The sequence below is a fragment of the Coregonus clupeaformis genome, chromosome 16, assembly GCF_020615455.1.
Source record: "Coregonus clupeaformis isolate EN_2021a chromosome 16, ASM2061545v1, whole genome shotgun sequence".
NCBI lineage: Eukaryota > Metazoa > Chordata > Actinopteri > Salmoniformes > Salmonidae > Coregonus > Coregonus clupeaformis.
Window position 1 is genome coordinate 9,292,777 of NC_059207.1, and position 20,101 is coordinate 9,312,877.

General features: G+C 45.5%; 1 protein-coding gene across 2 annotated transcripts in view; it reads right to left on the bottom strand.

The window, feature by feature from the left end:
• Positions 1-1,863: 1,863 nt before the first annotated feature.
• gak (cyclin G associated kinase) overlaps positions 1,864-20,101 on the bottom strand; it is a 50,037-nt gene continuing 31,799 nt past the window's right edge. The window contains exons 12-29 of one of the 2 annotated variants that reach the window (XM_041900188.2): positions 18,252-18,257; positions 17,200-17,249; positions 16,636-16,784; positions 16,281-16,403; positions 15,952-16,085; positions 12,347-12,541; positions 10,954-11,071; positions 10,428-10,507; positions 9,647-9,840; positions 9,346-9,510; positions 8,557-9,009; positions 8,283-8,420; positions 8,012-8,143; positions 7,834-7,920; positions 7,459-7,707; positions 7,169-7,320; positions 4,937-5,113; positions 1,864-4,693 (exon numbers count right to left, since the gene is read on the bottom strand). In XM_041900188.2, coding sequence (XP_041756122.1) covers positions 4,592-4,693; positions 4,937-5,113; positions 7,169-7,320; positions 7,459-7,707; positions 7,834-7,920; positions 8,012-8,143; positions 8,283-8,420; positions 8,557-9,009; positions 9,346-9,510; positions 9,647-9,840; positions 10,428-10,507; positions 10,954-11,071; positions 12,347-12,541; positions 15,952-16,085; positions 16,281-16,403; positions 16,636-16,784; positions 17,200-17,249; positions 18,252-18,257 — 2,704 coding nt within the window. In that variant the 3' untranslated portion in view covers positions 1,864-4,591. The remainder of the gene's footprint in view (positions 4,694-4,936; positions 5,114-7,168; positions 7,321-7,458; positions 7,708-7,833; positions 7,921-8,011; positions 8,144-8,282; positions 8,421-8,556; positions 9,010-9,345; positions 9,511-9,646; positions 9,841-10,427; positions 10,508-10,953; positions 11,072-12,346; positions 12,542-15,951; positions 16,086-16,280; positions 16,404-16,635; positions 16,785-17,199; positions 17,250-18,251; positions 18,258-20,101) is intronic. The other variant, XM_041900189.2, reaches the window with a different exon arrangement.

Here is a 20,101-nt window from a genome sequence, read left to right on the forward strand (position 1 = left end):
ATTTTGACGTCTTCGTCTAGAAAACCAAACAAAGGGTGTGTCTGTAAAACCTCTTAATTTTCCTCTTATTTTCCTTATATGATCGGAATATAACCACCGAAATTATATATATATATATACAAAAAAAAATTTAAATGACTCGAGAGGTTTTTTTCAGCTGTTGGCTATGGTAGCCTAGCAAATTTGTAAGGAAGCAAAACTACTAGCTAGATAGCTAGGTATTGATTGGCCAGAGCCTTCTATTTACAGCTAACTAAATGTTGATGGTGGAAGTGTACTAGTTAGCTAGGTTAATACTAGACAATAGTTTTAGGAAGTAGGCTATGTTAGGGTTGTAGCAGCTGTGGGCAATGATGTTTACCCACTGCGCATCTTAGACAGTTCTCTGATTATTAATGATTATCTGAGACCACATCAAATCAAATGTTATTTGTCACATACACGTGTTTAGCAGATGTTATTACGGGTGTAGCGAAATGCTTGTGCTTCTAGCTCCGACAGTGCAGTAATATCTAACCATTTCACAACATATACCCAATACACACATCTAGTAAGGAATGGAATTTAAGAATGTATACATATATGGACAAGCAATGACAGAGCGGCATGGACTAAGATACAGTAGAATATTATAGAATACAGTATATACCTATGAGATGAGTAGTGCAAGATATGTAAACATTATTAAAGTGACTAGTGTTCCATTTCTTAAAGTGGCCAGTGATTTCAATAGGCAGCAGCAGCCTCTAATGTGCTAGTGATGGTTATTTAACAGTCTGATGGCCTTGAGATAGAAGCTGTTTTTCATTCTCTCGGTCCCAGCTTTGATGCACCTGTACTGACCTCGCCTTCTGGGTGATAGCGGGGTGAACAGGCAGTGGCTCGGGTGGTTGATGTCCTTGATGATATTTTTGTCCTTCCTATGACATCGGGTGCTGTAGGTGTAGGCCTAGTATTATCAAAGATACAACTAACTAACATGATGTGTGTCGGCCTAGCCCATGCAGGGAGTAGGACCGAGTGAAGAGAAGAAGCCTTTTTCTTCCCAGGGGAGAAGAGTGGAGGAGGCACAGGCCATGATAACCAACTTACAGGCCATTAACACACCATTTACTACAGTCACTAGAAAGGCTAATCATCAATTGGAATTACTGTTTTTTGTGTGTGTGTTCGTGCACACTTTCTATGACCTCACCAGGGGTGTGTTTGGTGTCTTTGCAGACTTGGCTGAAGATGGGGGATGAGACTATGAGTCTGGTATATGAAAAATAAAAAATGTATGCACTCACTAACTGTAAGTCGCTCTGGATAAGAGCGTCTGCTAAATGACTAAAATATAAATGTAATAATAATGATGGAGACTAGGCATTCAATTAGATTTCATTGTTTCTACAATGGGCCCATAGGTAAATGACAAGTGTGTGTGTACTGTAGGCAATGGGTTTTCAAACTGGTGTACTACTGGGGATCTGCACATTTTTATTTTCTAGAAAAAATTATATGATTTTTTTATCACTAGCTGCAACATAATACCATAGTGGTTACCATTTTTATGTTTCTGTGGCCAGTATGAAGGAAGTTAGAGGTAGTTTCACGAGGCAATGCTAACTAGCCTACTGGAACAGTTAGCATGCTAACAGTAGCTGTTCCTGTTCATCCGACTCTGGGGAAGTAGATAAAGGGCTTCATTGCCAAAATCTCTAACTATCGCTTTAATATGAACGAAATGATCACTTAACTGGCCATTATCATTCACCAGATGATAGGACAAGACCTGATTTTTTTTTTGCTAACATGATGGTGGTCGCCGGGATGCCTGGGCGGAGGTCCCTGGGAAATCACAGAGAATAATGCAAGACGATACCTTTTCATGATTGTGTTTTAATGGTCATAAATGTTATTCCAGAAACAGCTATTGGAAACAGAGAGCTTTGTCAGCAGGAAGGAACCTCCGTTTTATAATGAAGGTAGTCCAGAGTCAATGTGGAATTAAATGTACGGCCTAACATGGGGGTTATTGTTTCTTTATTACCTGGATATGTTAACAAATTGGGACTTTTGATGGTTAATCTATCACACTGGTCAGTTGCATTCAGCAGCTGATGCTTGTAATCAGAAAAACGGGAGAAAAAAATAACAGTAATATGGAGATTTTTACAGTATATTCAATATCAAATTGACATTTAAATAATTCTGTAAAACCAATATGTGACTTTAATAATAGTAGAGAAGCTCAATGGTTAGCAACAAATGGGGATTATCAGATGATTTCTTTTTCTATAAAAGGCTCACAGCACTTTGCTGTGCCTCATCTATCTTAATATATGATCAATATCCCTCTTAGCCTGAATTAAAGGACAAACATGATATAAGCAAAACCATTTAAGGCTTTATAACCATTAGTAAAATGGCCATTGATTTTGTAATAATTATTTTCACAACTTGTCTCAAGAATACACCATGGTAATCTATCAAAATCACATTTCTTTCACCGCAATGTTCAGAAACCCCATCATAATATTGTCACTTTGTAAAATACCTTGATCTTTGAAAACTCAGTCAATTTCAATGGCCAGCTCTTCGCATAACATTAACCCTTTATCATCCGTCTCCTCATCATGACACATTGAGACACTACAGACAGTATCAATACCATCCACTTTAGTATTTTCATGCCTCTGATCAAAACCTTTATTTCTGTACTGAACTCTACATTCATATTTTAATTTGGTTGAGTAGACTGTTTCTCTCCTTACAGTGTACTAACATGATACTGTCAAAATGGCAGCCTTGCAATAAAGTATCCCCTTATAGGCTGCATTTCCACAGGCAGCCCAATTCTGATATTTTTCCACTAATTGGTCTTTTGACCAATCAGATCAGCTCTTTTGCAAATAATTGGACAAAAGATCTGAATTGAATTGGCCGTGTAAAACACAGCCATAGTGTTACTGGAATGGCAAAATAAGGTTTCAATAGGTGGGGAATGAACAGAAGCAATGATCCCGGTCATGGGCTGGGTGGCAGGTAGCCCAGCAGTTAAGAGCGTTGGGGCAGTAACTAGAAGGTTGCTGTTTTGAATCCCAGAGCCTAATAAGTGAAAAAACTGTCGATGTGCCCTTGAGCAACGCACTTAACCCTAATTGCTCATGTAAATTGTTCTGGATGAGAGCTAAATGACTAAAATGTTTAAAAAAAAAAAAAAAAAAAAAAAAGAGGACCCCGCTGTCAAAAATAAAAGCAAAGTTACACAGAGGGAAGCAAGACTAAAACAGAAGCTACATATATCCAAACCAACAAAGACCATATTTACATTGACATTTTAGTCATTTAGCAGACGCTCTTATCCAGAGCGACTTACAGTTAGTGAGTGCATACATTTTTTTTTTCTTCATATAAAAGCACATTCATGTTAAGACGCTTCGGAATGATTTCAGCTCGGCAAAACAACTGTCTCATGAGACCACCTATAACGCCCCTTCCCTCCGTCACATTCAAGACATTCAATTCATATATTATTTTTTATTTATTAAGTTCTGCAATTAAATGTCATGGATACTTATGATACCCCACAACAATAAGAAAATAGTTGTTTTAAGTTGGTCCATGAGGTAAAAATGAAAACCAAATATATATATATATCTGAAAACATTACACAAAAAGCTTCAGGAGGCTATCAGGAGGCCATTTTAAAGTAAAGACAAAAACAACAGATATGGAACACAAAATGGAGGGTTGCAATGAAAACTCCCTGTAAACCTTTTGTGTAATAAGTAGAATTATAAACACAAGATCATTGGAAAAGAAAGTCATGATGATCTACTGGTACAGAGAGCAAGGTGGTTAGGTCCTTATACAACACAAACACACAGACCTCTGTTGAAATCGGCATCTCAGTATCTACCCAAAGAACCACATCATTGAGAAAATATTTACACTGAAGTGAGGACTATCATTGACAGAGAACACAAAAAAGACCAGACATATTGCACAATTCCACATGGCAAAAAGCAACCAGATGAAATCCCTATATTCTCTATTTGTCTCCTATGTTGCCGGGGGGTGCAGTGATGAGCAAGCGTTTTTTTTTTTGCCATCCGCAGAGCAAGGCGCTTACGGTAGAGGGCTTGTGGAGGAGGGAGGAGTCTGTTAGTGGGGGAATGGTTCTGTCAAGAAGCAACAACAGCATGAACTCTTGGTCTCTCGGAAAGAGAGGATTATGCAGAAAGGTCTATCCACGGAGTGTAAAGGAATAGAGCAGTGTCCACAGCAACAAAGTCTATGGGGTCGAGTGGACATACAGTCCCCACATTTCAGAATGGCTGGAGCCTGGTTGGTGACCATCTGGTCTTCTCAGTGATTGTCTCTGTTGTCATCGCCACCCCTCGATCTTCCAAGCTTTTGAACCCCTGGTCTCCCATCCCATGCCACCCTTTGCGTGCGGTGGCAGTGTCTTTTGACGGGCAATGATGTTGAACTGCAGATGAGAAATAAAGGAGGGTGCCTTTTTCTCAACGGCAGGAGGGTTGGCAGACCTCTCTAAGATGGGGGCAGCCCTCAAGGACCCAATATGGGCCCGAATCAGTAAGTCTTAGAAGAGGGCTTTGCTGCCGTGGTTCTCAAACTCTGACCAGGCGTCATTGAGCTCCATAAAGATCAGTGTAGCGTAATCTTCATAAGGCTTTCCAGCGGCCTGCAAGGAAGGAGGTTCAACTGCGGTTAGCGTTCACAGATCGAGAACTTTGATATTGCTTTCAAGCCCACAATACTAAACTTTAACACAGCCATTCATCTACAGCGATCAGTCTTCAGAAGAACACAAAGAGCATGCATTCACCACAGGGAGAGTAGACACAGTTATGACTAACTGATAAACCTATTAAATAACGTGTGTAGAATCACCGGGGTAGTTTTGGGAAGGTCACATTGATGTTACCTTATCGGGGTGCACCACCAGCGCAGCTTTCCTGTAGTACCTCTTAACCTGGTCTGGGGTGACTAGGTCTGCTATGTTTACGGGCTTCCAGCGCGTCTCGCCCTCCCACAGGACTGTATGAAGCGTGGAGAGGAGGGCGCGGATGTTCCGCTCCTTCCCCTCAATCCAATCCAGGATCTTGGTTGGTACAAGGAACACAAACCAGAATCCCTCAGAACAGGTTCAGAGATTTAAAACTCGCCTAGAAATGTACATGCATAGAATTAACTATCCCCCAGTGTAGACATACATACACCAAGGGACGGTTTCCAGGACGACGACTGAGCGGGGTGTATTCATTAGTGCACTCTGTAAAAAAACGTAGCTAAGCACTTTGCAACAGAAAACTTTTGCAATGAAATCAATCATTTATTATTAGACAAATGTAGGTACAGTTGAAGTCGGAAGTTTACATACACCTTAGCCAAATACATTTAAACTCAATTTTTCACAATTCCTGACATTTAATCTTAGTAAAAATTCCCTGTCTTAGGTCAGTTAGGATCACCACTTTATTTTAAGAATGTAAAATGTCAGAATAATAGTAGAGAGAATGATTTATTTCAGCTCTTATTTCTTTTATCACATTCCCAGTGGGTCAGAAGTTTACATACACTCAATTAGTATTTGGTAGCATTGCCTTTAAAATTGTTTAACTTGGGTCAAACGTTTCGGGTAGCCTTCCACAAGCTTCCCACAATAAGTTGGGTGAATTTTGGCCCATTTCTCCTGACATAGCTGGTGTAACTGAGTCAGGTTTGTAGGCCTCCTTGCTCGCACATGCTTTTTCAGTTCTGCCCACACATTTTATATAGGATTGAGGTCAGGGCTTTGTGATGGCCACTCCAATATCTTGACTTTGTTGTCCTTAAGCCATTTTGCCACAACTTTGGAAGTATGCTTGGAGTCATTGTCCATTTGGAAGACCCATTTGCGACCAAGCTTTAACTTCCTGACTGATGTCTTGAGATGTTGCTTGAATATATCCACATAATTTTCCTTCCTCATGATGCCATCTATTTTGTGAAGTGCACCAGTCCCTCCTGCAGCAAAGCACCCCCACAGCACGATGCTGCCACCCCCGTGCTTCACGGTTGGGATGGTGTTCTTCGGCTTGCAAGCCACCCCCTTTTTCCTCCAAACATAACGATGGTCATTATGGTCAAACAGTTCTATTTTTGTTTAATCAGACCAGAGGACATTTCTCCAAAAAGTAAGATCTTTGTCCCCATGTGCAGTTGCAAACCGTAGTCTGGCTTTTTTATGGCGGTTTTGGAGCAGTGGCTTCTTCCTTGCTGAGCGGCCTTTCAGGTTATGTCGATATAGGACTCGTTTTACTGTGGATATAGATACTTTTGTACTTGTTTCCTCCAGCATCTTCACAAGTTCCTTTGCTGTTGTTCTGGGATTGATTTGCACTTTTCGCACCAAAGTACGTTCATCTCTAGGAGACAGAACGCGTCTCCTTCCTGAGCGGTATGACGGCTGCGTGGTCCCATTGTGTTTATACTTGCGTACTATTGTTTGTACAGATGAATGTGGTACCTTCAGGCATTTGGAAACTGCTCCCAAGGATGAACCAGACTTGTGGAGGTCTACAATTATTTTTCTGAGGTCTTGGCTGATTTCTTTTGATTTTCCCATGATATCAAGCAAAGAGGCACTGAGTTTGAAGGTAGGCCTTGAAATACATCCACAGGTACACCTCCAATTGACTCAAAATATGTCAATTAGCCTATCAGAAGCTTCTAAAGCCATGACATAATTTTCTGGAATTTTCCAAGCTGTTTAAAGGCACGGTCAACTTAGTGTATGTAAACTTCTGACCCACTGGAATTGTGATACAGTGAATTATAAGTGAAATAATCTGTCTGTAAACAATTGTTGGAAAAATTACGTGTGTCATGCACAAAGTAGATGTCCTAACCAACTTGCCAAAACTATAGTTTGTACATAAGAAATGTGTGGAGTGGTTGAAAAACAAGTTTTAATGACTCCAACCTAAGTGTATGTAAACTTCCGACTTCAACTGTATACGTCCCTCCACGTCTTGTTTGCTTCCGTTTAGTTCCTAGTGAATACACCCCTGGACTAAAAAGCTTTATAAATGGAGAATCTCAGTCTTGGCCAAGGCAATCTGTGTCCAAGAAGGAGGCCCTTCTGTATATTTGGGAGAAGGCATGCTGGTGGTACCTGCAGTTTGAGGGGGTCCATGTTCTTTGAGAGCTCCTGTTTCCTCATCTCTGCGATGGTCCTGGGTCCCTTCTTGTCGGATAGCTTGGAGGCAAAACCTTGAGTGGAGAGCAGGTCTTCAAAATCGTCCTCTTTGACTTTGGGTTTTGGGCCTGGAAGATACAGTCACAGAGCAAAGATCCTCAATTAGATGGGGAAAGAAAGAGGGAGACCGGGGGGAGTAAGCTTTTCTACACAGAGGCTGTCACCAATTGGACATGCTCAGACAGTGATGTGATTGGTTGTCTCACCAAATCCTGGGCCCCTGACGCCCCTCTCCTCTCGGCCCCCGATCACACTGAAGTTAAGGTTGTAGTTGGGTTTGGCTGGCTGGGGGGCAGGCTTGGCTGGCTGGGGGGCAGCAGCGCTGGGGGCCATCCAAGGCTTGCTTTGGCCAGCGGCGGGCCGGCCAGACTGCTGCCACGGCTGCCCAGCACTCTTGGTGGAGGCCCCACTCTTAGGGTTGAAGCCTGGGCCTGAGAAACTGCCACTTGAGGAACCTAGAAATAAAAGATGTAGAAGAGATAAAAGATACATGAGATGATATCTGATTCCCAGACCATGGATAGTAAAGCCCACTGTCTAACTGCAGCATGGTACCAGGAGTCACTGGGGTCTGTTTTTACCTGGCAGCGTAGGGCCCAGTTTTCCCAAGTCTGCAAACGGGTCGAAGCTCTGAGACTTTGCTTTGGAGAAGGAAGACACTCCGGGAGCTGGAATTCCAAGAGGAAAAACCCATAAACTCAGTGGTCATCTGCTACAGTTGTTACGGTGTTAAATCCAGCCCCAGTATCTACTACCTACCTGGGAAGGCTGGCTTATTGGAGGAGGAGGCGGCGGCCATGCTACCACTCGATGCCCAGCTGTCCCACCCTCCAAGCAGGTCCGGTTGGCTGGCGGACGACGTCATCTTAGGGGGATTGTTGGTCATCTTATCTGTCGAGAGACAACGTTGAATGAATGGAAGTGGACATGGGAGTTGTAGTTCTATTCTTATACATATTACTGGTGTCTTACTGAGGTTGAAGAGGCTGGAGTTGTAGTTCTATTCTTATACATATTACTGGTGTCTTACTGAGGTTGAAGAGGCTGGAGTTGGAGGTTGGCGGGGGGTTAGTGTTGGTGTCGGAGCTCAGCAGGTCCCCAAACAGGTCGGGTCCGGACTGACTGGACGAAGATCCCATCCCGAACGGGTCAAACAGGTCATTCATTGCTGTGGGACAAAAATAGCCAGAAATGCAGAGGGGATCAACTAAGGTTTCGGCTGCGTGGATACGATACAAATCCTAACATGCTACCACTTCTACTGACACCAAGGCAGAAACCGGACACATCATTAAGACGCTTACGTTTGGGGGTGGCCGAGTCAGGCGGTGCAGTGGGGTTACTGAAAAATAGGTCCTCCTGGGCACTTCCGTCTCCAATCAGGTTGTTGGAACTGCCCTGCCGAGCCTTGCCGCTGGGCGCGGGGGCAAACAGGTCGTTGAGAAGGTCACTGTTGCTAGACGAGGCCTTCATGCCGCCTGCTGCCGTGGCCCCGGAGGGTTGTGGGGGGGCGGCGGAGCCGAGGTCGGAGGTGAGGCCCAGCAGGTCAGCCGTGTCGCTGGGCCCCGGGGACTCCTTGGGTGTGGCGGCCGCCTGGAACTCAGCGTTGAACAGGGACTCGCTAGGCTCCCTGGAGAGGGGCTCGGCGGCCGGGCCGGAGTAGGACTCCTCGTCCACAGAGGCGTCACTGAGCTCGTCCTGGTCGTCCATGGTGCCTCCCAGGCTGTCCGAGGCATCCGCTCCATGTCCACTCCCATCTATATGACAGAGACTCGTCAAAAAAGGCTTAGGGCAGGAGTATTCTAATCTAGACCTGGAACCTCACACTGCTGATTGTCATTCTTCTCCTCTTATCAAGGACTGATTTAGTCCTGGGACACCAGGTGGGCACAAATAATGATCAGGTAGAACAGAAAACCAGTACACCAGACCCGGATATGAGTGCCCCTGGCTTAGGGCAATGGCAGCTTTCAAGTATTTTCAATACAATCAACCAGCTAACATGTAGTTGGTCCTTGCAAAGGGAATCAAAATAACTATTTTTAGCAATAGTTTATGCACTAGAAAGGCGTGCTTGACGACAGGAGACATACCATCCCATTCCAGAGTCTGGAAGAAGTTGTTGGCATTGGTATCGGTGCTCTGGTGAGATTCTACTTCCATGGTGGAGCTATCGGGAGTCTGTTCCAACTGAGGCGACGCTGTGTCGTAGAGAGATCCGGAGAAAGAGCCCGGTTGCCGGGGAAGCTCTGGTTTGCCTATGGGAGAGGGAGGGAAGGAGTGGGACAGAACATGAGTTTAGTACCTCGAGGCATGAGGGCCACATCGGGATTTTCGAAATTCAACGGAGGGCCACACAGATTATTTTTTTGGACTGACAGCTGTGAAACCCACCGAACTTGGTGAGGATCTCCTGCTGCTCGTCCCGGCTGGAGAAAAGGATCTTGGGGTTGAGGCCCTTGGTGGCAATGTTGTCCCAGGGCAGAGTCTTGTTGCTGGGCCTGTCGCAGGGCTCCACCTCGATAGCCAGGTTGACCTGGAAGAGGTCCGGGTATTTCTCCTGGATGTCGGTGGCATCCAGGTCATACCTGTTGGAGAAAGACAGACAGCGGACGGTATGTAGTCAATGTAACAAATGCTGCAGCTTGCTCGGGTTGGAGGTAGCTAGCTTACAAATGAATGTCACTGGCTGCGTTCAACTCCACCCTTCTACAGGAGTGTGCACTCGTACACTCCCCCTCATGGATTTAAAAAGAATGGACAGGTGTGAGCAACATGGTAGAAACTCCCTTCAGTCATGCTTGCACCAATGCAATGCTTTTAAATGCATGAGGGTGAGTGAATGAGTGCACACTTCTGGAGAAGTGCAGAGAACGCAGGCAGTGTTTGTAGATAAGAAGTCAATTAGAGGTCAAGTCAATTAGAGGTCAAGTCAATTAGAGGTCAAGTCAATTAGAGGTCAAGTCAATTAGAGGTCAAGTCAATTACAGGCAAGTCAATTACAGGTCAAGTCAATTACAGGTCAAGTCAACTGCTGGCCGATACTCCACAAAGGCGTCATGGCATCCCAACCGCTGCCATCAATTGATTTAGAAGTGTCCTGGGATATCGTCAAACACGTGCACCTGCCTGGACTGAGGGTAGTGGCTTAGAGTCTATGGATGGCGGTACCTACTTTGCAAACTTGACCGCAGTGGCGTTTTGGGGCACGAACCCTGTGTGAAACTGGATCTGGAACATCTTCATGGAGGCCATCTAGTCAACAGACACACAGCAGGACACCCACGTGAGTTCATAGTACCAGAAAAACACTCTTTGGTCGGGTTCCAGGCTGACTACACAGCAGACGCCTGGATAGGTGTTTAACATATCAGCTAACCGCATTGTATGATAAAGCAATCTGATGCTTGATGGTGCAGTCAATGATGTGGCACACCATTGTTCGATACAATGCAACATCTGCAATGTAGTCGGCCTGGAATGCAACCTTGATCTCTGGAACAACTCATGCACAACAGGCCTCATGGGGTAAGCTCTTGTTTCAATACATTATAAAAAGTCTGTGATTAGGGCATATCATTTAACTATAACGTATGGACGCATGTCCTTAAGACCGTCACTGAATTTAACAGAATTGCAGACAAACTTCACTGAATGCAAAACTAACTGTGGGTCCGTTCCCTGACTGCTGTGGTCCCTACCTTGGCCTGCAGGCGGCCCCCCAGGGTTGAGCGGGCATGGTAGATGACCACTAGCACATCCCCCTGCACCATCACGTTCAAGGGGATCTCAGCCCGTCCGTCCTCCAGCTTAAAGTCCCTGCAGAGAGAGAGAGAGAGAGAAATGTCTATAACAAATTATGGACCCTGGTCAAAAGTAGTGCACTAAATAGGGAATAGGGTGCCATTCTCTGGTCTAAAGTAGTGCACTAAATAGGGAATAGGGTGTCATTCTCTGGTCTAAAGTAGTGCACTAAATAGGGAATAGGGTGCCATTCTCTGGTCTAAAGTAGTGCACTAAATAGGGAATAGGGTGTCATTCTCTGGTCTAAAGTAGTGCACTAAATAGGGAATAGGGTGCCATTCTCTGGTCTAAAGTAGTGCACTAAATAGGGAATAGGGTGCCATTCTCTGGTCTAAAGTAGTGCACTAAATAGGGAATAGGGTGTCATTCTCTGGTCTAAAGTAGTGCACTAAATAGGGAATAGGGTGCCATTCTCTGGTCTAAAGTAGTGCACTAAATAGGGAATAGGGTGCCATTCTCTGGTCTAAAGTAGTGCACTAAATAGGGAATAGGGTGTCATTCTCTGGTCTAAAGTAGTGCACTAAATAGGGAATAGGGTGTCATTCTCTGGTCTAAAGTAGTGCACTAAATAGGGAATAGGGTGCCATTCTCTGGTCTAAAGTAGTGCACTAAATAGGGAATAGGGTGCCATTCTCTGGTCTAAAGTAGTGCACTAAATAGGGAATAGGGTGCCATTCTCTGGTCTAAAGTAGTGCACTAAATAGGGAATAGGGTGCCATTCTCTGGTCTAAAGTAGTGCACTAAATAGGGAATAGGGTGCCATTCTCTGGTCTAAAGTAGTGCACTAAATAGGGAATAGGGTGCCATTCTCTGGTCTAAAGTAGTGCACTAAATAGGGAATAGGGTGCCATTCTCTGGTCTAAAGTAGTGCACTAAATAGGGAATAGGGTGTCATTCTCTGGTCTAAAGTAGTGCACTAAATAGGGAATAGGGTGTCATTCTCTGGTCTAAAGTAGTGCACTAAATAGGGAATAGGGTGTCATTCTCTGGTCTAAAGTAGTGCACTAAATAGGGAATAGGGTGTCATTCTCTGGTCTAAAGTAGTGCACTAAATAGGGAATAGGGTGTCATTCTCTGGTCTAAAGTAGTGCACTAAATAGGGGAATAGGGTGTCATTCTCTGGTCTAAAGTAGTGCACTAAATAGGGAATAGGGTGTCATTCTCTGGTCTAAAGTAGTGCACTAAATAGGGAATAGGGTGTCATTCTCTGGTCTAAAGTAGTGCACTAAATAGGGAATAGGGTGTTATTTGGGACGCAACACAAATCAAATCCTGCATCATGTGACCTACTTCATCTTGTCGTACTCCCCGGAGGTGGTGGCCACGCGCTCATCTCCCACGTACACCTCGCAGAAGGGCCGGCAGCCACTCCTCTGCTTGTTGAAGAGGGGCACGGGCGTCATGCTGATGGAGCGGATGAGGATGGGTCTGCTGTGCGGGGTGATTGGCTCGTCAGCCATCATGTCACACATGTACTCCATGTACCTGCAGCGAGGGCCAATCAACAGTCAGCAGGAGCGTGTGTCAGCAGGAGCCAACCAAACAATCCTTCACCAGCCGGACGACCAATCAAAAGCTTGCACTCGTCTGCACTGAACATCTCAACACATTTGAACCCTGAACTGGGCGCCACAGAATCTCGGCCCGATTCAAGTTCCTAGCAAATAAAAAAAAGTAGCCTTGTCCGAGCCAGAACGGCCCTGTTTCTGTAGAGTAAAGCATCCGCATACATAGGTTCAGTTTGCTCCTAGCAGAACTCGGGTAGGCGAAGTGAAAGTCTGTCTCTCACACCCCCTAAAGACCTTCGCTTAGAAAGAAAGAAGTGGCAGTATTACTGTTGTTCGTCTCTCTTGAGCCACCACAGCAACATAGCCAGAAGCACTTCCTCAAAATAGTCCAAATTAATCTAAAGATAAATCAAGAAATCGGTCATTAAATTTGACGTTGTTGCAGAGGAAGTCTTACATGCTGACCAGACCGGCTCCATGCGTGCGTTTTGTTTATCCCCACTGGACGCGTTCATGACAGGCAGGTTAAAATACCAAAACCAACTGTGAACCAACTGTATTCATTTGGGGACAGGTCGAAACACACATGAAGCATTCATAGACATTTAGCTAGATTGTTGTTGCTAGCTAATGTATCCTGGAGTATGAAAAAAAAAAAAAATGTATGCACTCACTAACTGTAAGTCGCTCTGGATAAGAGCGTCTGCTAAATGACTAAAATGTAAAAATGTAAAATAAACATTGGGTTGTTATTTTACCTGAAATACATGGTCCTTTTTTTTGCTGGATCTTTGTAGAATAGTGACCCATCTTGAGTCATACTAAATCGAGTGATCTCTACTCTGATAATTAATCCACAGATAAAAAGGGGAGACCTAGTTTAGTTTTTCTCCTTGTTCATTCTTCTTCTTCTTCTGTGGATTTTTTTTATGGCGGATGGGAACCAACTTTAAAGGTGAATTACCACCACTAACTGGACTGGAGTGTGGACCTGTTCATCTTTCAATCACCCCCATGTGGGTATATGCTCCTAAAAACCAATGAGGAGATGGGAGGGGCGGGACTTGCAACCAAGTTCTATTTTAGCGCCTGGCTACGCAGACGCTCGTTGACACGCGCGAGCAGTTTGGATGAAATGATTGAATAACGTGTGTCAGCATGTTAGTCGCACAATTTTACATCTAGCTAAGGTGTTTTGTGCAGTATTTCTCAAGTAAAAACCTTTGCATGAAAACACTTCATGTGCCCACTCCTACTAGGAGTCATACTGTTGACCAATCACCAACGAAAGGGCGTTGACTTCGTGTGCACGAACAGCCAAAGACCAAAACGAACATAAACGCCACAAAATGTTCTCATAATATATGCGTGAACTGTTTCGACTGGGAATCATATGGAAAGATTAAGGCAGCTTGATGTTCAAGTACATCCCCTGGATAGGACAGCTGCTAGTCTATCACAGGGTTAAGACAGTGGCCTGTCCTCTCATAGGGTTAAGACAGTGGCCTGTCCTCTCATAGGGTTAAGACAGTGGCCTGTCCTCTCACAGGGTTAAGACAGTGGCCTGTCCTCTCACAGGGTTAAGACAGTGGCCTGTCCTCTCACAGGGTGAAGACAGTGGCCTGTCCTCTCACAGGGTGAAGACAGTGGCCTGTCCTCTCACAGGGTGAAGACAGTGGCCTGTCCTCTCACAGGGTGAAGACAGTGGCCTGTCCTCTCACAGGGGTGAAGACAGTGGCCTGTCCTCTCACAGGGTGAAGACAGTGGCCTGTCCTCTCACAGGGTGAAGACAGTGGCCTGTCCTCTCACAGGGTGAAGACAGTGGCCTGTCCTCTCACAGGGTGAAGACAGTGGCCTGTCCTCTCACAGGGTGAAGACAGTGGCCTGTCCTCTCACAGGGTGAAGACAGTGGCCTGTCCTCTCACAGGGTGAAGACAGTGGCCTGTCCTCTCACAGGGTGAAGACAGTGGCCTGTCCTCTCACAGGGTGAAGACAGTGGCCTGTCCTCTCACAGGGTTAAGACAGTGGCCTGTCCTCTCACAGGGTTAAGACAGTGGCCTGTCCTCTCACAGGGTTAAGACAGTGGCCTGTCCTCTCACAGGGTTAAGACAGTGGCCTGTCCTCTCACAGGGTTAAGACAGTGGCCTGTCCTCTCACAGGGTTAAGACAGTGGCCTGTCCTCTCACAGGGTTAAGACAGTGGCCTGTCCTCTCACAGGGTTAAGACAGTGGCCTGTCCTCTCACAGGGTTAAGACAGTGGCCTGTCCTCTCACAGGGTTAAGACAGTGGCCTGTCCTCTCACAGGGTTAAGACAGTGGCCTGTCCTCTCATAGGGTGAAGACCGAGGCCATGAATGTGGATATAGAAGAGATTCTGAAAAAAACTGTACCGACCACAAGGTTTTGGGGTCAATTCCATTTAAATTCAGTCAATTCAGGAAGTCAACTGAAATTCCACATTTGTCTCATGTAGAATCATTAAGCTTTTGAATGTTGGAATTTGAATTTTCATTTACTTCCTGAATTGAAATGGAACTGACCCCAACCCTGTCAACTACCGGAGACCCCAACCCTGTCAACTACAGTCACTACAGGAGACCCCAACCCTGTCAACTACAGGAGACCCCAACCCTGTCAACTACAGTCACTACAGGAGACCCCAACCCTGTCAACTACAGTCACTACAGGAGACCCCAACCCTGTCAACTACAGTCACTACAGGAGACCCCAACCCTGTCAACTACAGTCACTACAGGAGACCCCAACCCTGTCAACTACAGTCACTACAGGAGACCCCAACCCTGTCAACTACAGTCACTACAGGAGACCCCAACCCTGTCAACTACAGTCACTACAGGAGACCCCAACCCTGTCAACTACAGTCACTACAGGAGACCCCAACCCTGTCAACTACAGTCACTACAGGAGACCCCAACCCTGTCAACTACAGTCACTACAGGAGACCCCAACCCTGTCAACTACAGTCACTACAGGAGACCCCAACCCTGTCAACTACCGGAGACCCCATCCCTAAAGGGGGATACCTAGTCAGTTGTACAACTGAATGTCTTCCACATTTAACCCAACCGCTCTAAATCAGAGAGGTGCGGGGGGGGGCAGCCTTAATCGACGTCCACATCATCGGCACCCGGGGAGCAGTTGTTTTTGGGGCTTAACTGCCTTGCTCAAGGGAAGAACGGCAGATTTTTCCTCCTTGCCAGCTCGGGAATTCGAACCAGCGACCTTTCGGTTACTGGCCCAAAGCTCTTAACCGCTAGGCTGCCTGCCTGCCGGATAAGGTTAGGATTGGGGGAGGGGAAGCTGATCCTGGACCTGTACCTAGGGGAAACTTTACTTAAGGCTGGATCACTGGACCAGGAGCACCTACCTCTTGTGGGAGGGGGAGATCCCCGGGGGACAGCGCTTCATACTGAACATGTATACGGCCGCCTCGGCCGTGGTGAAGAGGCGGCAGAAACACAGGAAGGAGCACACCGCCACGGCCGACGCCGCCCGCCCGTCCTACAGCAGACAAAACAAGGGGGATAATGGGTCAACATGGGGGGGACTAAGAGTACATGTTTTGGGGTTGGTCTGCATTTCAGACAGACTACCAATTTTGGGAGGAAAAATGTGATTAAAAAGTCATGGTGAGTTCTTTGTGTGTCCCAGTGCAGTGTGAGTGAGTGTAGGGTGTATGTGGGAGGCTGTGCTAACCAGGCAGTGGACTATGGCGATGTTCCTCTGGTCCTGTTTCAGCCACAGGTGCATGTTCTTGCAGAGACTGTAGAGGCTCCTGAGGCTGGGGGCCCGCCGGGCCTGCCAGCCACACTCCGACACCTACGGCAGGTCAGGAAGAGCTTTTAAAGTCCATTTTCAAACGGTGTCCGTCTAATGACTACCCAATACTAAACTTACAACTTTTACACTGATTGCAAAATTCGCTCAATCAGGGACGCACAAACCAATCAGTGTACCAGTAGAATTGTTCCCCAAAACCCTCCTTTCTTTACCTAATAGTACATCAATAGTAAATATGAGTCATATTCTGTCTGGTGGTGGGCAGCCATACCCTGTTGTGGAAGCGGGAGGGTCTGTAGGAGCGCTTGGTCAGGTTGTAGACAGCGTAGTGTCCTGCATGACGGCCATCCAGGAAGAGACGCACATCCTCGATGTTGTTCTTAATGGCAGACTCCACTCCCTCCGCCGGGAAGGACATGACTGAGTGTACACACGCACATCACACATACACACGCACGTCACACGCACGTCACACGCACATCACACACACACACGCACGTCACACGCACGTCACACGCACGTCACACGCACGTCACACAAGAGAACAGTGTGACCATCACATTACTTCACTTAGCCTTTTGAAAACACTGTACATATGGATCAGCTTCAATTCTGCTCAGAGACATAGACCCATTTGAGCATTATTTTTTTGCTTGATTCAAAAAAAATACGCAAAGCAACACAGTTTAGAAGGTGATCAAAGAAAAAAAATCCATAATAGTGTACAATGAGTAGCCTGGTCCCAGATCTGTTTGAGCTATCATGTCAACTCCTTGTCACACCAAACAAGATAGCACAAACTGATCATAGACAAGGCTAGAATGAGGGTACATACCTGCTATTCTAGAGGTGATGTAGGAAATGTCCAGGTCTCCCTTGGTATAACTGTGAGGAGAAACAAACAATGGGTACATTTCAGATCCTTTGTTGCAAACAAAGAGGAGAATTTGACAATCTAGTTGCTACATTTCAAAAAGGGCATTCTGGTTGTATCCCAATAATGTCTCCTTTCTCCATTCTGGTTGTATCCCAATAATGTCTCCTTCCTCCATTCTGGTTGTATCCCAATAATGTCTCCTTCCTCCATTCTGGTTGTATCCCAATAATATCTCCTTCCTCCATTCTGGTTGTATCCCAATAATATCTCCTTCCTCCATTCTGGTTGTATCCCAATAATATCTCCTTCCTCCATTCTGGTTATATCCCAATAATATCTCCTTCCTCCATTCTGGTTGTATCCCAATAATATCTCCTTCCTCCATTCTGGTTGTATGCCAATAATATCTCCTTCCTCCTGAAGTGTGCACTCGTTCACCACTTCCCACAAATGTAAAAGCGTTTGATTGGCGTAGGGAGCTTTTTAGATATCAGTCATTTACTTTCAAATCCATGAGGGGTAGTGAACAAGTGTACACTTCAAGAGTGAGGAGAGACTTTCGGGACACCCACGGACTATATTCAGTCGTGTGTAGAAGCATTTCACTGCAATGTCACATTTAATCTCACTATCACCGCACATTGGCAATGAAACAGATACTTAAAAAGAGAGATTTAAATACTGTACTTTTTTACAAAAAAATCTACTGCCTAAACTAATGAAAACTAGTTGGATCAGCACAAATGGACGTGAGTTAGGAACATGAACGTTGGCGAGATGTTGGTTTTTAGTAGGCGGTGGAGGATTAGAATTTAAACCTTGTTTCAACTCAAACCCCATTCACTTTGTGCTGCTAACCTTTGGATTATGGACACAGCAGCGTGAAGATTTAGCAGACTACGGCCGCACGCACGCACATGCGCACGCACACGCACACACACACACACACACACACACAGACAGAGGACATGAGGCGGGCGCAAAGCGGGCGTGTAGTGACCGATATTTACCTGGGGCTACAGGATGGAGTTTATAGGACCATGAGTTGTGGTAGGGAGGCAGAGAACATAAAACACTCATAAAACACAAAACACAACTAAATGGGCAAACCAATAAACCAATGAATCAAAACAGGATGAGTGGATAAGGGTGGGCTGAGTTATCAGATCCTAGAGGGAATGGAGAGAGAGAGAGTGTGTGTGTGTGTGTGTGTGTGTCGGGGTTTCCGTTATGAAAATGTGGCGCCGGACATTTGACCGGCAGCATTTTAAGTTACCGGACATTTGAGAAATTTACCGGACCCGTATGCATTGGGTGCGTAACCTGATTAGGGCATCCATCCACGGTGCCCAGAATGATAGTAATTCATAATAACAGAACATGCAAGTCGACAATGTGACAAAGTCCTTCTTACCTAATTATGATGTGCACTTTGAAGATGTTAGAAGAACTGTCCACATGTACTTTTCCTCAACCAACAAGGCGAGTAACGGACAGCTAAATCCCTAGCCTATGTCAATCTACTATACCCCATAGTAGAAAAGTTTCCCTAGGCCCATTCTATTGGTCAACTTGTTCCAAACTGACTCTGGGACAGTTGTGGGACGATAGATCCTAAATTCGTACAACCAGTAGGCCTAGCCTACTTTTTTTTTTTTTTACGTAAAAAAAGCAATGGGTCGATGCAACAGATCAGAACGTTTCGCTTAAAAATGTTGATAAACTATTATTTCTTCACATTATAAGCGCAGCAATGCACACAAGGCAGGAGGCTACGTGCAAATGTTCGGTCCATAATGCAATTAGCGTGAAAACACTGTTGTCAAAAGGGCACTGCACATGCGAGCGGTTTCATGTGACAGAGATGAAAATATCAGTTATAAATGTAGAAAGAGGGGAGATCTTAATATGCAACAACTAGCATGGGTTGCTAATATGACTAGGATTGTGCCTTTGGCTACTGGAAAATCTATAAAAAGTTGATATAAAATAATTGCCTCCACGGATATGGTCTGATTTTGGCTAGGCTACTTCTTTGAAGCAAGGTAAGACATGCCTCATGTAGTAAAACGTTCAGGTTTCAAACAATTAAGCAGCTATATGTTTTCCAAATGCATACCGCCTCCAGCTCATTGCTAAGTGGTGTGTGACGCGCTAATGAAGCCTTCCAGCTCATTGCTAAGTGGTGTGTGACGCGCTGATGAAGCCTTCCAGCTCATTGCTAAGTGGTGTGTGACGCGCTGATGAAGCCTTCCAGCTCATTGCTAAGTGGTGTGTGACGCGCTGATGAAGCCTTCCAGCTCGTTGCTAAGTGGTGTGTGACGCGCTGATGAAGCCTTCCAGCTCGTTGCTAAGTGGTGTGTGACGCGCTGATGAAGCCTTCCAGCTCGTTGCTAAGTGGTGTGTGACGCGCTGATGAAGCCTTCCAGCTCGTTGCTAAGTGGTGTGTGACGCGCTGATGAAGCCTTCCAGCTCGTTGCTAAGTGGTGTGTGACGCGCTGATGAAGCCTTCCAGCTCGTTGCTAAGTGGTGTGTGACGCGCTGATGAAGCCTTCCAGCTCGTTGCTAAGTGGTGTGTGACGCGCTGATGAAGCCTTCCAGCTCGTTGCTAAGTGGTGTGTGACGCGCTGATGAAGCCTTCCAGCTCGTTGCTAAGTGGTGTGTGACGCGCTGATGAAGCCTTCCAGCTCGTTGCTAAGTGGTGTGTGACGCGCTGATGAAGCCCGACTTCCGTTGCCCTGTACATGTACTGTAACAGCAGCTCTTGTGCTGTCTGACAGATTTTCCGCTCAAAAGGCTCTGTATCTGTATGATAAATAAGATACATAACGAATATGTACACGCGCCAATTTAATTCCAC